This window comes from Sciurus carolinensis, chromosome 12 (assembly GCF_902686445.1).
Source record: "Sciurus carolinensis chromosome 12, mSciCar1.2, whole genome shotgun sequence".
Classification (NCBI taxonomy): Eukaryota; Metazoa; Chordata; class Mammalia; order Rodentia; family Sciuridae; genus Sciurus; species Sciurus carolinensis.
The window spans coordinates 86,108,586-86,124,696 of record NC_062224.1 but is presented as its reverse complement, the minus strand read 5'-3'; the positions used below and the strand labels follow the sequence as shown (position 1 = coordinate 86,124,696).

At 46.6% G+C, this 16,111-nt stretch overlaps 1 protein-coding gene across 2 annotated transcripts in view; it reads left to right on the top strand.

Moving 5' to 3' along the window:
* The window catches only part of Pkp1 (plakophilin 1), a 46,812-nt gene extending 39,988 nt beyond the window's left edge, over positions 1 to 6,824 (top strand). Inside the window, exons 13-14 of one of the 2 annotated variants that reach the window (XM_047521200.1) lie at positions 2,558 to 2,652; positions 4,065 to 6,824. In XM_047521200.1, the coding sequence (XP_047377156.1) occupies positions 2,558 to 2,632 (75 nt within the window). In that variant the 3' untranslated portion in view covers positions 2,633 to 2,652; positions 4,065 to 6,824. Of the gene's footprint in view, positions 1 to 2,557; positions 2,653 to 4,060 lie in introns of both variants that reach the window. The other variant, XM_047521199.1, reaches the window with a different exon arrangement.
* Positions 6,825 to 16,111: the final 9,287 nt, after the last annotated feature.

Genomic DNA, 16,111 nt, shown 5'->3' with positions numbered 1-16,111 from the left:
ATGGGTGCTCCGCTGGCGAGGTAGGTTTGGGCTTGATTACAAAAACCCTTCAATTTCAGGCAAAGAGTTTGGACTTGTGCCCTTGGCACTGGGGAACCAATTGAGGTTTTGAGTAGAGGGTCTCATGATGGAAGCAGCCCTGGAAAAACTAATTCCATACCAGCAAGTGAGGGCAGGAAGACCCTGGAGACTGCTCTACTTGTCCAGTGTGACCTGCCTCTCTGTCCTCAAAACTCCCCAGCATCAGAGGCCCCAAGTCCTCCATCAGGCTGTGTCCTGTTACATCTCCACACTGATCCCTCTTTTCCATTCCTACACGGCCATCCTTTGATTGAGGTGCCGGCCGTGGAGAGGTGGGAATGAAGGAGAGAAGGCAGGAGTAGAAGCTCAGGGCTGAGTCCCTTGAGGCTTTGGCTTGGAGACGCTGCAGCTGCATTAACAGACATAGATGAGCTGGCAAGAGCTGGGGGAGGCTCTTGGCGTGGGAGTAGGAGGTCGGATCTGGGTGGCTCGGGAATGTGGAGTGGGACCCTGGCAGAGAGCCTGGAGCAGAGACAGGTGACGCCAGAACAGGCAAGACTCTCATGGAGCCCATCCTGTGGGGAAGTCTTGAGAGACAAAGGCAGAGGCATGAAGACCCTCACTTGGGGGCTAAGGCCAGGGAAACAGGAGGATCTACACAAGTTTCTGGAAAAGGATGAAGATCTCATAGAGAGAGAGCCACAAGGGCAGATGGGATCAGTGCCCAGTGCTGTGGAGGGGACAAGGAGAATGGAATTGGGAAAGCCTTGGGTCTAGCTGCTAATTCAGAAGTCTCTGGGGACCTCAAAGAGTATGGCTGGCAAAGCAAGGGGAGCATCTCAGGGCTTGTGCTAGTGGGTGAGGCAGTGTGGGGAAAGGAGCAGGGGCCATGGACAGGAGGTGTCCCTCAGTGCAGTTTGGCCCAGAAAGAAACGAGACAGAGGGGAGATGGAAGAGACCTGTGAAAGGCAGAGGGGATCCTAGTCTCTGTCACTAGAGGAGTGGGAGTGGGCAAAGAAGGAGAATGAAGGGGATGGAGAGAAGGAGGACAGGAGAGCAACCTGGGCATAAGGAGGGACAGCACTCCTCTAGCAGAGCAGGGAGACAGTAGGGGGGCTGGGAAGCCCCCGTGGTCCAAGATGATTGGGAAATCTGAAGGTGAACAGTGGCCCTTGTTCTCCACTTGCATTCAACTCCCTTTTCCAGCACAGCACCATGAAGGTGGGCATGGCCAAGTGGTGGCAACCAGATAGACACAGGGGCAGGGGTGGGAGGAAGTCAGGGTGACGGCTTCTTTGAGTTGTTTGAAGGTGGTCCAAAGGGTTCAACTCATCCAAAAATATAGAGCCTGCTCTTAAAGACACACAGGGAATCCACTCCTTAGGTTCTCCGTGTGAATTCCCCTCTATCCTGTCCTTTGGGAGCCAGTGTCCCCATTCAGTGTCCCCCTCTTTCTCCAGTTGTTCTTGACAATAGCCTTGGCAGGATCTGGGTCAAGGCTTCGGTTCTCAAAGCACATTCAGATCATTCAAAGACAACACTGGGTTGTCACAAGTGCAGGTGAGGCAGGTCACATGGCTTATGTCCCTTTTGTTGACTGCAGAATCAGGATCTGAAGAGTTTCTCTTGATTCAGCGAGTCAGGGCAGGACTGAGGCTGGGATCCAGAACTTTTCACTCCTGCGTTCTTTCCACCAAATTCAGCCAAGCTCAACAGGAGCAAGCAAGCAAATCTGCAGGGGGAAAAAACAACATCATGTCAAACACGCCCAAACACAGTAGGACGGGGACTTTGCTGTTTTGGATCCCCTGTGTCATCACCCTTCCTGTTCCCACAGATCAGCAATAAGCTGACCTGGCCCTCAGGGCCCAGGGCTGAACCAGGGCCCTCTTCTCAAGTCACCTCTGCCCCCAGCCCTGGAGGATGGCTGCTGTCCTCACCCTGAAGCATGTCCTAAGCACCTGCTCTATTCTAGAAGAAATAACAGGCGTGACTGCACCCAGCAGGAGCTCGGGGGCTGGTACACTGCCAGCCAGACAAGTAAACAGAACCTCACAGTTCAGCAGCTTCTCACCCCAGCACCAGCCCCTGCCCCTGAGTTTGAGAAACCCTCAACCTGGCCTCCCTGTCCCAGAGCTCTTGCCAGAATTTAAAATAAGACAGGCAGAGGCAGTCAGAGGGAAGACCAACTGACAACGTCTCTAATTGGATTCTGGTTGTTGTGTAGAGAAATGTATTCTAGCCTAAATCCTCATGCTCTGACTCAGGTTTCTGCAAATTCAGGTAGGTGACTCCAATGCACTGGCCGAAACCAAAACACGTCTCTAACTCCTGGATAGGAAAGGCATTAGGTCAGGTTGCACATTTAATTAGTTTCTCTTTAGCCCTGACCCATGTGCACAGTGGTCAGAGCACACCATGTCCGAGGCTACAGGAGCCCAGGGATGCTCCAGGAGGGCTGCGGCCGGCCCTATGGGGAGCCCCACACTGTTTTTTCCGAAGATGAATCAAACAGCTCATGTTCCTCCCTTTGCAGCAAGGCTTCGACAGGAATATGCTGGGAGCCCTAGCGGGGGCCAACAGCCTCAGGAACTTTACCTCCAGATTCTAAGAAGAGACTGTAGCTTGCAGGTAAGAACCAGCCCACTTCCGCCACTGGGTGCCTCCAGGACCACCCTGAAACCTTGGCCAGTCTCAGAGAGGGGCTAGTCCCATGCTTTCCAGGGACACAGAAGCATTCTCTGGCTCTGACCAACACAAGGACTATAAGCACAGCTACCTAGACTCCTGACTGAGCGCCTACACCGTCCCACCACAGATTAGAGATGTCTAATGTCCTGGCAGCATCAGAAGGGCCAGAGGGTCTGGGCAGGACTTCTGGGTACAGCTGTGTAGGTTGCCCACCATACAACCCAGTCAGTGCCACTTACATGGACTACAGTGTGTTGTCTGATAAGGATAAATGGTATGGAGCTATGTCATTCTGGGTTTGATCATCCAAATCTCACTTTTTTATCCTTCTTATAATCTTCCATCTGGTCTCTTCACATACCTAGTGTAGACAAGCTTATTTCCAGGGACCAGAAACTCAGAACTAGTACTATATCAAAGGTTTGTGAGCCTTAGCATTCATCAGAATCACCTGGGAAGCTTGCTAAAATGTACACACCCACCCCCAGCCCCAGCAATTCTGACTCGTGGAGTCGAGTCCAAGGAAATGCATTTTTAAACAAGCATCCAGGGTGCTTCTTATGCAAGGAATCCGAGAACCACAGGATACTCAAAACAGACATCAGCAAACCTAGAGAGGCTCACCGGTGGCAGCCTGGCACAGAGCCACTGCAAGTAGCCAGGGACAAGGACAGGGTTTCCCGAGCTGAAGGGATTTCTCAGCCCAGGCCCACTGCTAGCAAATCCACCCCAACCTCAAAGCCTGAGGCGCATCCTGGTGGGGGAGAGAGCTGTAACTGCGGTCCAGAGGAATATTAAATAATATTAAATGCCTCTCATAGATAAGCTCAGCAACTTGAGGACAGGAAAGGGGAGAAGATTAGAGTTAGCAGACTTTTGTGTGTGAGTGTGTGTGTGGTACTGGGGTACTAGGGATTAAACCCAGGCATGCTCTACCACTGAGCTACATCCTGAGTCCTTTTAAATCGTTTTTGAGATGGGTTTTTTGCTAAGGGTTTCACTAAGTTACCCAAGCTGGCCTCAAACTTTCAATCCTCCTGCCTCAGCCTCCTGAGTAACTGAGATCACAGGTGTGTGCCACCACATCCAGTAGGGTAGCAAGTCTTAATGAGTGTGATGTGACTGCTTAGCAATGAACTGAGGGTGCAGAGGATGGTGGAGATGACAGGACAAAGCTGATCTGCTTCTGAACAACAGGAGAGATGGATGAAGGTGTCCGGGTGGCCCTGAATCCTGTCTCAGGCCAGAGCTCATGTTAGGGCAGATGTGAGCGAGAAGGGGGTTAACCAGACTTACTCACATGGAAACATCTCGCAGCATGCTAACTTGAGGAATCCTCTTTTTCCAGAAAGATCTGACCTAGATGAGAAGACCTCAGGCCTTGCTGGATGAGTTATTCTGTGCAGTATTTGGAAAAGTTCGAGTGCAACTGAGAACAAACCTGAAAACTGTGGATGATGGAGATATTTTTAGATTCTTTTTTTTTTCCTTGGGGGAACTGGCAGGCAAGGGTTGGGGAGGTTGGGGGGGACTTTCTTGAGTTAAAAGGGCTTACATCTGATGTCAATACTTCCTTCTCTGAGAAATGGTATATATATATGTGTATAATGTAAGTGTGTGTGCGTGCGTGTGCGTGTGTGCGTGCGTGAGTGCCTAACATAACTACAAACTGCAAAAGCTAGGTGTGCTGTATCGTTGCAACTCATAAGATAGGGCAAAAGTGTCTCCATGTCTCTCCCTCATAGGCAGGATGACATGTGCTTTTAGGTTAGCTGCCCATAGTTCTAGAAATGTATTATGCCAGGGCAGGGACCCTCACCAGAGTCAGGCCACAGAGAAGCCCTACAGCCTCTCTGTGGCCATCTCCCAGGGAAAGTGTGAGAGGAAGAAGAGCCGAGCTGGAGCTCACCTCCTTAAAAGGCTGCTTTGCAGGCAGGGAGGTTGGCTGGGGTGTCGAGGCTTGGTGTATCTCATGGGAAAATCTGGTGCATCTGACAATGTTCCATTCCCACAGTGCCACAAGGCCTGGGGTTGGGCAGGGTGTGGGGCTCTGGAAGGCACCAAGACAATCTTGCTTGCTTAGCTGCGTGAGGTCGCCAGGGGAGTAGGAGCCAGAGAGATGGAACTCAAGGTTCTCTTGGGCTGTATAGCCCCAGAGCAGCCTCGACCTGCAAAGCCTCAGCCTACAAAGCCCCAGCTTCCAGGGAGCCTGTGCTGCAAGATAAAGAAGGCAAAACATGGTGCTCAAAGCCAAACAGCTGTTCTGGGAATGGCTATTTGGTCTCATTTTCCCAGTGGAGAAGGAAACAGGCTGGGGCTGGGCATCTACCTACTCAAGTTCCCGGTGGAACTAGGGAGAAAGGAGTTGGAAATTAACCAGGAAATTGCTTCCCACCAAACCTGCCACATCAGGTGAGGGAGCTTTGGGTTCCAGAAGACCAAAGGAAGGGAGTTTGGATAGACCACAACAGGGGAATCCTAACAGCAAGCCCACATCCCTGTCAGGGACCATGCCTTACTACCCCGGGACCCCAGCCATCCTATCTCCATTCTATCTTTGTGAAACCCGTAGGGGATGTGATAAGAGGCCTGCCAGGGGCACCAGGCACCCCCTAGACTCCACACTGTGCATTTAGGTGAGCAGTAGCAGAAGGGCCCCTGAGGACCTCATGAGAAGACCTGTCTATGCCAATAGCCCTTAGTACAGACCACAAAATGCAGCCTCCCAGGCTGGCAGGGTAGATGTTTGGGAGACACTAACTGCCTAGTCTGTGTCCTTCTCTAGAAGAATACAAGTGCTCCTTCTCTCCATCAACCTCCATCAGAACTCCTTTCTGGACTCAGGATGGCCTATTAAGAGATGCAGGCACTGAGGTTGGCGGAGGCCAGATGTGTGGGGACACCCTCCTCCAAGAGGCATCCCATGACACTTAACCAGGTGTGCTCTGCTGCTGTGGATCTATAACACCCTTCCCCATTATGGCTCATCTCTGCCTCCCAGGGAGCCACGTGGGAGCCAGGTCCCACCAGATTGTCCTGGGTGTGGGTTTCAGAAAGTCTCCTCTGCCAATCATTAGCATCCAGAGGAATCCATTTCATTAAAAAATATGTTTTTTGAAAATCCCTCTGTGCCAGGCAGTGTTCTAAGCACTTAGGATACATCAGTGAACAAAGCAGCCCACACCCCTGTTCTTACCATAAGCTATTACGGTCTGCTGGGGTGGGTGGGACACTGAGCCAGGTGCTTGGCTTTAGGGAGCCCCTGGTCTGAGAGGACAGTGCAGTCAGGACAAGAGGGTAATGAACCACTACAGTGAATCTCCTACGTGCCAGGGTGATGCAAACCCCTCAGCATGGTCCTGGCTTCCTGCAGCCCCTTGGTTCACTTTCTCTGTGTCCTCCTCAACCCCTACCCAGGTGAAGAGCCAGGTGAGCCCAATCATCTGCTCTGGGAAGAAAGTAGCTGCTCAGGTGCCCAATGTGGACAGTGAGGTCAGGCCTGATTTTGGTTGTGTCTTGGGCCCTCTCGAGCTGGCCTTGTCATATGGGTGTCTGACCCATGCCTGTCATTTGAGAAGAGCAAAATCGAGGGGAGGTTGGGGATGCATTTCCTAGAGAAAGGGAGTATGGGGTTTGCTGGGCCTTATGTATCATATTAGGGACCTCTCTTAGGATTTTAAATCCACATTTTAAATCCCTGGCCTCTGGCTGCCAAGGACGACGCCTGAAACCAAAAGTTCTAATTTGGGACAAAGTGAGAAAAGACACAGACCCATGCCCATCTTAACTCCAGAATCTCCTGTGCTTAAGACAAATCCGGACACTGGCCACCAGCAGCCTCTTCAGTGGGGGCCAGACAGTCGCCCAGGTCCCACACTTCTGCCAAGGCCCCAAGAGAAGGAGTGCCCTTTACTTGTCCGCCTTGGCTCCTGGCTGAGAGACGAGCAGCTGGAGCTCCCTGATGGGCAGGCAGGGGAGCCCCTGATTACGGCCAGGCATCCGGCGCCTCGCTTGAGACCCCCTCCCCTGCTTTGTGTCTGTATAAGAACTTTGTGTGGCCAGTCCCACTTTCCTTGTATGATATGCCATGTATTTGCTTTTTTTTTGAAATATAGGAAACCAATAAATTGCTAGTGTTTCTTTGAACTTTTAAAGTTGTGGATTATTTGGGGGTGCTGTTGAGAAATGAAGGGGCTACTCCCTTCCAAGATCTCCTCTTACTGACCCCATACCAGGCAAGGATTGAGAATGCCACCTGAGGTCAGAGGAACAACACCTTCTAGTCACCTGCTGTACCTTAGCCCATGTGAGCCTCACCATGACCCCGTGACGCCAGGTTTGCTATCCTGATTTTACAAATAACTAAAGTGAGACAGGATGGGACAAATAGGCCCAAGGTCACCCAGCTTATAAATGGGAAAACCACCACAAGCACGACCCCAAGGAGGTGGGGTCCTGGAGGAAAGGTAACTTCAAGAGCAAAGTCCAGGGAGCTTGTGTTTCCTGGATGCCTGCTCTGCTTGGGCTCTTTATCAGGTACAGGAGGGTCACAGACACAAATGATATGGAGGACCCCAGACTCAAGATGTTCACATGGAGCTGGGCTTGGCAGTACACGACTGCGATCCCAGTAACTGGGAAGCTAAGGCAAGAGGATCACAAGTTCAAGACCAGCCTGGACCACTTACCAAGACCCTGTCTCAAAAAATTAGAAGGCTGGGGATGTTGCTCAGTAGTGGAGCACATCTGGGTTTGATCCCCAGTGCCACACATGCAAACACACACACACACACACACACATACACACACACACACACACACACAATTCCAAGGATGGTATGGACATGACTGCTGTGGGCCATATGTGAGAGCCAGGGTCACCTGGGAGCAGAAGGTGGGGAGGCTTAGGGAAGATTTTCCCAGCTTGGGAGGATGCTCCAGGAGGCTAGAGAATGAGCTACAGTAAAGGACAGCCTCTACTCATTCGGACCAGCCAGGAAGGAGCAACTGCACCACAGCCCAGGAGAGGACATGTCCCTCTGTGGCTCAGGGTGTTAATAGAAGCACTAGGCTGGATCCTCTGGAAATGTTTCAATATCTGAGAAACATGTATTGGCTACAAAATATGAGATGAAATTATAAATTAAACATCAATAAATGTTCACACTTTCATTGAAACACAGCACACAGACTTAAAAGTACACAGATTAAAATGTCTGTAGCTCTAGGACCCTTCTCAAACTACACAGCACCAGACCCGGAAGCAGGGCATTACCAGCACCCAGAGCCCCTTCCTGTTTTTGTCCCCTCCCCAAGGGTAACACAGCTACTATCCTGGCTTCTGACATCTTACTTCAGTTTTGCCTGTTCTCGAATTTTACCTAAGGGAGACAGTAGTAATTGTGCCTGGCTTCTTTAGTTCTTGAGATTCATCTGCTATTTCACATCACATTGCTGCCATGTGGTAATCCATGGTTACATCTGGTACTTACCAACATCTGAAAACAATTTGTGGATTCATTGTCTCACAGTTCCAAAATTCTCATAGGTGATGTGGTGATCAGGAAATTATAGGTAGTGGTAAGGAAACTGGGTTTTCTGTGGGATTTGGGTGTATTTAATGTACAGGAGTGCCAAAGAGCTCTAGAGGTCTTAATTCAGCCATCCCTGTCCAAGAGGCTGGCAAGTCTTTCCAGCTTTTTGGGGGACTGGATAATGAACATGGAGGACCTCGGCTCCAGAAGCACATGGGCAAGACCAAAGTGAGAGGCACCAGGAGCAGCTAGAAACCTAGACAGTGGCAAGAAAAACGTTTCACAGACCTGAAGACTGAGTCTCCATAATCTCCATGTCCAGGATGCCCACAAATTTACCTGTCCTGAGCCCAGAAGTCATTTCTTCCCGTTTCCTTTGCAACTAACATGAGCTGGCGCCCAGATGGAAGAGAGCTTCATTTTCTGAAATGCAGTCCATTCTGCAGCCTAACACTGTTGGAGAAAATAGTGAACAGAAGCAGTTAATAACAGCTTACTTGAGGGGACACATAATAATGCTTTTCACTTTGAAAGCCTTAGGGTGCTCATTTTCTGTTTTAGTTAGTATTTCATTCTTGTAAGACAGGCAGGAGCCCAGAGAATTAAATTCCAATTTACAGATGAGGAAACGAAGACCCAAAGAGACAAAGTGACTTGCCCAGAATCACGTAGCACGTTTGCAGCAGAATCAAGCCTAAGGCGCAGACCTCTTTTGTCCCAGCCCAAGTACACTCTGGAAGCGTTAGTACGTGATAGTAAAGGCTGGCTGTAGGGGCAATACTGTGCAAATTCAAATCTTTAGTGAATCAGAGGCTTGTGGTACCTTGAGGCGTCAGAAGATTGCATGTTGTGAGGTTGTTCTGCAGACATGCTGATAAATGAAAACTCCAATTCACAGAAGATCAGATGCCAGATACTACTGTGTGCACCACCAAGTCTGGGCCTGGCTGATTTGGTTGGTTAGAATATGGGGCTAATGAACCAAAGGCTGCAGGGGAAAAAAAGAAAAATGCGTCCAAGACTCCAGCTGGTGTCCCCCACTATCATGGTTTGGATATGAAGTATCCCCCCAAGGCCCCTGGGTTAATGCAGGAATATTCAGAGATGAAACGATTAGATTATTAGAGCTATAACCTCAGCAGTCCATCCCAGTTTGAACGGGCTAACTGGGTGGTAACTGTAGGCAGGTGGGGCATGGCGGGAGGGGGTGATCCACTGGGGGGTGGGTCCTTAGGAATGATATCTTGTCCCCTTGGCTCCTCCTGCTCTCTCCCACCTTCCATGAACCGAGCAGCTTGCCTCTGCATGCTCTTCCACATGATTTTCTGCCTCACCTCAGGGGCCCAGAACAATGGAATCAGTCAACCATGGACTGAAACCTATGAAACAAAGAGCCCAAAATAAACTCCTCCTTGAAGTTGTTCTTGTCATGTATTTTGGTGGCATTGATGAAGAGCTGGCTAACACTCCCACCCTAACCTATCATCCTACAGACACCTCTGCTGGCTCAGCAAGGTGTGTATGTCACCCAGAGACCCTTGGCTTGTTCTGAGGAGTATAACAAACCTGAGGGGCCCCACGGATGATCAGCAGAGACAACCCATACACTGAAGAACTTCCTGCTTCCTATGTTCCAACCCGTTTAGTCAGCCATTAGGAAGTTTCATGACTGATGAGTTAATAAATAAATAAGTGAAGAGTAGTTAAGTTTTCTGAATCTTTGGGCAATAAATGCCACCGTTCCACAAGGTCATGAGAATTCTGCTCTCTCTGCTTCTCTCAGAAAGGAAACCAACCAACCCTCCCAAAACAGTAGGGCCCATATTGAGCTCATGTATGCTGTTCTGGATCCTCTGAGATTAAGAGGATCCTGCACTCTAGGATCTGTGTTTTTCTGGAGGACTGCTGGGCTATGGGGGTACAGGTATAGACCTTGAGAAGGTAACTACCTAGTCCATAACCATTAGCAATGGTGGACACCAACATTCATTAGTTATCTTTAATTTTCACATGATGCCACAAAGTAGTTACCATTATTCCCATTTTGCAGAGAAGGAAATCTATGGTTCAGAGGAACCAAGTGACCCATTCGAGGTCACACAGCTAGTAAGTGATGGAGTTGGAATTGGAGCTAGCTGTGAGGTCAAGGCTTTTGATCTTACTGCTCCACTCTGGCTATCATTGACAGCAGTTGCCAACACTTTGGCTGGCTCCTAACCTGCCCCCTAATGACCCCATCCTCAGACCATGGTGTCCCCTCTGAGCCTAATGTAACCTAGATGTGAGACCAAGACCAGCACCTGCGCCCCAGTCATTTACTATGACCTTTCCTTTTTAAGTCAAGATACAGCCGGGTGAGGAGGGGGAGGTTCTTGTCTTCCTCCAAAAAACCTTTCAAAGCAAAAGCACAGCGCTGACCAACACAGCAGAATGGGAAAAGCCATTTTCCAGATCACTCATTTCATGGCCACTCCTGACTGGGAGAGGGTTGCTCAGGGCCCATCCTCTCTTTGTTTTCTTTGTTTCACACCAGCTGAGAGCTGGTCCTCCCTGGTCCCAGGTCTTCTTGGCCCCCTGGGGGCACAGTCTTTATTCTTGGCCCCAGAACTTCCTGTTGACTGGCAGGATATAGAGGTTGGGACTACAGGCGCCAGAGCAGGAGGGCAGGTGGGTGGGTGGGGGATGCTGAACTCACCATCCAGAATTTGGGATCCTCCCTTCTGGAACTGCCCATGGGAGGGTCACAGGCAGAGTCACAAGGGTCTTCAGAGCTCTCCTTGGCAGGTAATGGTCACACATTTCTAGCCCCAGAATCCTTTGGGTGAAAGCATCTAACATAGAAAGCTGAGACAGGGCACAGGTAAGAGAAGCAGCCAGAAGGGAAGGACTCTGGGCTCCACCTTCCCAGCCCCCTTCTTCCAATCCTCACAACCTGGACTCGGACTAGTTCAACTCCCTCCTTTAGCAGGTGAGGAAACTGAGACCTAGAGAGGGAAAGTGACAAGAGTCACAAAGTAGTCCTAGTAGCAAGGCCACATCTGGATCTCTGGTCTCTTCCCTTGGCTCCTTTCTGCCAAGTCCCCTATTCTCACCTGGTGCTCCCAACAGCGAGGACCGAGTCCTAACCTCACTCCCACGGCACTGGGGGTGGCACAGGCTCTTCCCCTCTTTCCGCTCTGGATCATGAGTTCCTTGAGGGCAAGAATCCAGGCGGTGCCTGGCACAGGAACAGAGGAAGGGAAGGAAAAATGGCAAATAGAACAAGAGGGATATTTTCTTGTCTGGAATACCATTTTAACCATTTCCAAGATTTCACAGAACACGAGACTCTTAAGTTAGGGGGCACGCCCACCTACACACACATGCTACGATAAAACCTACGCACACAACCACATGGCTGACAAGATCTGGGACAGCAATGAAGCCATGTGGCACAAAGCAGAGGCCTGGGGAGGATTGGGATGAGGAGCAGGACTCTTCTTACAGTCCCAGCATTGGTGACCAGGATGTAGCAGGGGACAAATTGGTGTCAAGTAGCCCCATTTTCTAAAGAAGGTTTAGAATGATTGACTCAGACATCTTTGAGCAAAGATCTGAAGGCACTTAAACCAGGAGGCTGGATGAGAAGACCAAGGGAGTGAGTGCAGATAGGAAAGAGAAGAGTTTAAAGACCAGGGAGACCCAGTCAGAGAAAGGAGAAGGAAGAGTCAGGGGAGTGGGAGGGAGGCGGGGGGAGTGTGGCAAACCAAACCAAGCGCAGGGTGAGCGGATAGATGATGCTGAAAAGCAAGGTCTACTGGACTCGTGACTCTTAACTCCTCCTCCTTCTCCTTCTCTTCCTCCTCCTCCTCCTTTTCCTTCCCTCTTTCAGGTAAAACTTAGATTTGGGGATATGCACAAATCTTAAGCATACCATTAAGTACATTTTGACAAACGCATGCACCTGTGAACCCAGAGCGCTTTCAAATTACAGAATGCTGTCACCACTCAGAGAGCGCCATCATGCCTGTCTCCTGCCCATGGTCCCTCTCCTCCAAAGAGGTGACCACTCTTCTGCTTTTATCATGATTGAGTAATTTGACCTTATTAAAAATATCTATGTCAGAACTGGGGTTGTAGCTCAGTGGTACAGCGCTTGCCTCACACTTGGGAGGCACTGGGTTCGATCCTCAGCACCACATAAAAATAAAGGTATTGAGTCCATCTACAACTAAAAAAATATTCTTTAAAAAAATCTATGCCTACAGGATCTATCTAATGTATGTCCTCTTTCATTTTGGATGTTGGTAATTTATCTCTCTCATTTCTTTCTTTTTTTGAACAGTCTAGTTGGGGGTTTATCTTTTCAGAAAACCAACTTTGGGCTTTAATTTTATCTGTAGTTTCTCCCCCCCCCCCCATTTCATTGGTTTCTGCTCTTTGTGATTTTCTTTATTCTACTTACTTTGGGTTATTTTGCCTTTTTTTGCCCTAGATTCTTAAAGTAAAAATTTAGGCAATTGATTTTAGACCTTTCAAATATTTAACATTCTCTCTAATCACTACTTCAGCTGTGTCTCATAAGTCTGGATAAATTGCTCTTTCGTCGTCTTTTAGTTGAGACTATTTTCTGAATTTCCTTGTGATTTTTTTTTTTAATCTCATTGGTTATGTGGAAGTGTTATTTAATTTCAAACAGTTAGAAGTTTCTAGATACTTTTCATTATCTCTATCTTGATTCCATTATTCTCAAAGAAAATATTCTGTATAATTCTAGTCCTTTTAATTTTGTTGAGTCCCAATTTGTTGGGATTTTTTTCATGGCCCAGCCCATTTTCTTAGTGAATGAATCATGAAGAGTTGAAAAATGTGTGTATTCTACAGTTGTCAAGTTACACATGTATTTGCTTGCTGTGATTTCCCAATGAATGTCATCATAAAATGTCCTCTGTTTCTTATGATGCTCTGTTTTGACATCTATTGTGTCTGGTATTAATCTCCAGTTTTCTTATGGTTACAATTTGTATCTTATATCTTCTTTCCATTTTTTACTTTCACCTTGTGTCTTTATATTGTGTGCATCTTTTATACATAGCAAATAAATGAGACTCACTCTTTTTACCCATTCTGATAATCTCTGCATTTTAAATAGAGTGTTTAATCAATTTATATTTGGTATAATTATTGATGTGGTTGAATTTAAATATTCCATTTTACTATTTGTTTTCCTATTTTCAAATCTACTTTTGTTCCTCTGTTTTTCCTTTCCCAGCTTCCTTCTTTTGGGTTAAATATTTTTTTTTTTTTTTGCAGTGCAGATTTAACCCAGGGCCTTGTGCTTGCAAGGCAAGCACTCTACCAACCGAGCTATCTTCCCCAGTCCTGAGTTAAATCATTTTTAAGTTCCATTTTAATTCATCAATATACTTTTTAGCTATACCTTTTCAAAATTTTTTTCTGATTGCTCTAGTAATTACAATATACATCTTTAAATTTTTCTTAACAGTTGATCTTGTATCATTTTAAATTGAATGGAAAAATCTTGGAGATGACAGCAAGGACCTGAATTGTCAGATAAATTTCTTTGACAGATAACAGGGAGAAACACTTTGATACTTTAAATTTTACAGCAATATGTAGTAACACTAGATGATGAATGTGAATGAGACCTATTTCTAACAAGTGAGGTTAATCAGAAATTGGAAACTGTATGTCCTCTTGTATTTTACTAAAATAAGAGTGAAAAAATGCACTTAAAACCAGACAGGTTCGTTTGCCAGCCCCCTAATTATACTGGCATTGTCGTATGTATTATATCTACTTGTATTAAGAAATATTATAATTTTGCTTTAAAATGTCATATGCACTTGAAAGAAATTAAGAGAAAAATAGCTTTTAATATTAACCATTTCTGGTGCTTTGCATTTCTTTCTGAAGATTCACATTTACATTGAGTATTATTCCTTTCAATCTGAAAAATCTCTTTTATCATTTCTTCTTGGGTTGGTCTAATGGCAGTGAATTCTTTGTTTGCTTTTATCTTTAAATTATTTAAATGGAATGACTTTTTTTTTTTTATAGTACTGGGGATTGAACCCAGGACCTTACACATGCCAGGTACACACTGTTCCACTAAACTACACATCCAGCCCTACATTATCTTTAGTCTATATTTTACTTCAAGGGCAATTTCCCTAGATAAAGAATTCCGATTAATGGAGTCTTTTTTAAAAAATTACTTTAAAGATGCCATTCCCTTGTCTTCTGCCCTCCATTATTTCTGGTAAGAATTCAGCAGTCATTGTTTTTTATTACTTGTTCCAATTAGTTGTACATGACAGCAGAATGCATTTCAGCTTGTTGTACACAAATGGAGCACAACTTTTCATTTCTCTGGTTGTACATGATGCAGACTCACACCATTCATACAATCATACATGTACATAGGATAATGATGTCATCTCATTCCACCATCTTTCCTACCCCTATACTCCCTCCCCACCCCTTACTCCCCTCTGCCCAATCTAAAGTTCCTCCATCCCATATCCCCAATTATGGATCAGCATCCTCATATCAGAGAAAACATTTGGCCTTTGATTTTGGGGGATTGGTTTATTTCATTTAGCGTGATATTCTCCAACTCCATCCATTTCCCTTCAGCAGTCATTTGTATTATTATTTCTATGTATATAAAGTTATTACTTTTCTCTGCCTTTTTCAAAATGTTATATTCATTATAGTTTATAACAGTTCAGTAGTAACATGCCCACGTGTGGTTTTCTTTGCTAGGGCTTTGCTGAGTTTCTTGGATCTTTACATTATGTCTTTCACTATGTTGGGGAAATTTGGCCATTATGTCTTTCAGTTATTTATTTCCCTTCCATTCTAGGACTTTAATTACAAGTATGTTAGAGCTTTTGATATTGTTCTTCAAGTCACTGAGTGTTTCTGCTCTTCTTATGGGTTTATGTCTATGGCTCTGTGCTCAGGTTCACTGACTCTCTCTTATGTCATTTTAAAAGTGCTGTTGAGCCCAACCGGTGAATTTTTATTTTACATATTATATTTTCAGTTTTAGAATTTCTATTTAGTTCTATGTAATAATTTCTACTACTTTGACAATGTTTCTTATTCATTCGTTCATTCATTACAGGTATATTTTCCTTCATATCCCTTTAAGCAAAATTCTAATTTTTGTTATAAAATATTTGTGGCTCTTCTCAACACCAGCACAGTGTCCAGCACAGAGCACGTGTTCAACATGCCTTGAGTTGAAAATGACTCTCAGGATAGATCAATAGAATCTCACATGAAAATAACCTTAGAACTCTTCCAAACTCCTCCCCTACATCTGGCCCTTGAAAGTCCTAACAGCCTTCCAGATTGGCCAAGCAGCACCTCTGAACCTTCCAGGGGAAGAGAATTCAAGCATCCTGATTGTCAGTGTGCCTCTGAGAATGCTCCAACTTCTGTGTTCAAACAACTTCCACTCTCAGGCCTCACCTAGCCACTGGGGCCATGGAGAGGAGGTGCAACTTCCCTTTCCCATGATAATCATTTCAATATCTGAACACGGCCATCTTGTGCCACTGAGACATCTCCTGGGTTTCCTCAACTATTCCTTTAGGGCACGGTTTAGTATCCCTTTCAGTCTTATTTAAGCCACCCTTCTCTGAATACATCTCAGGTTGTCACTGTCCCTCTAAAGAACTGGAACTCTTAATAGGGAAAGAAACATTAAATTTGGTCTGAGGAGCACCGAGAACAGTGGCCGGAAACTCTTATTTCTATCTATTCTGCCCTCCAGATCCGGAAACCACCAAGTTCCTGGGGTCTCTGGGCTTAGAAACTCATGAGAAGATTTCTTTTGATACCTCAGGCTCTAA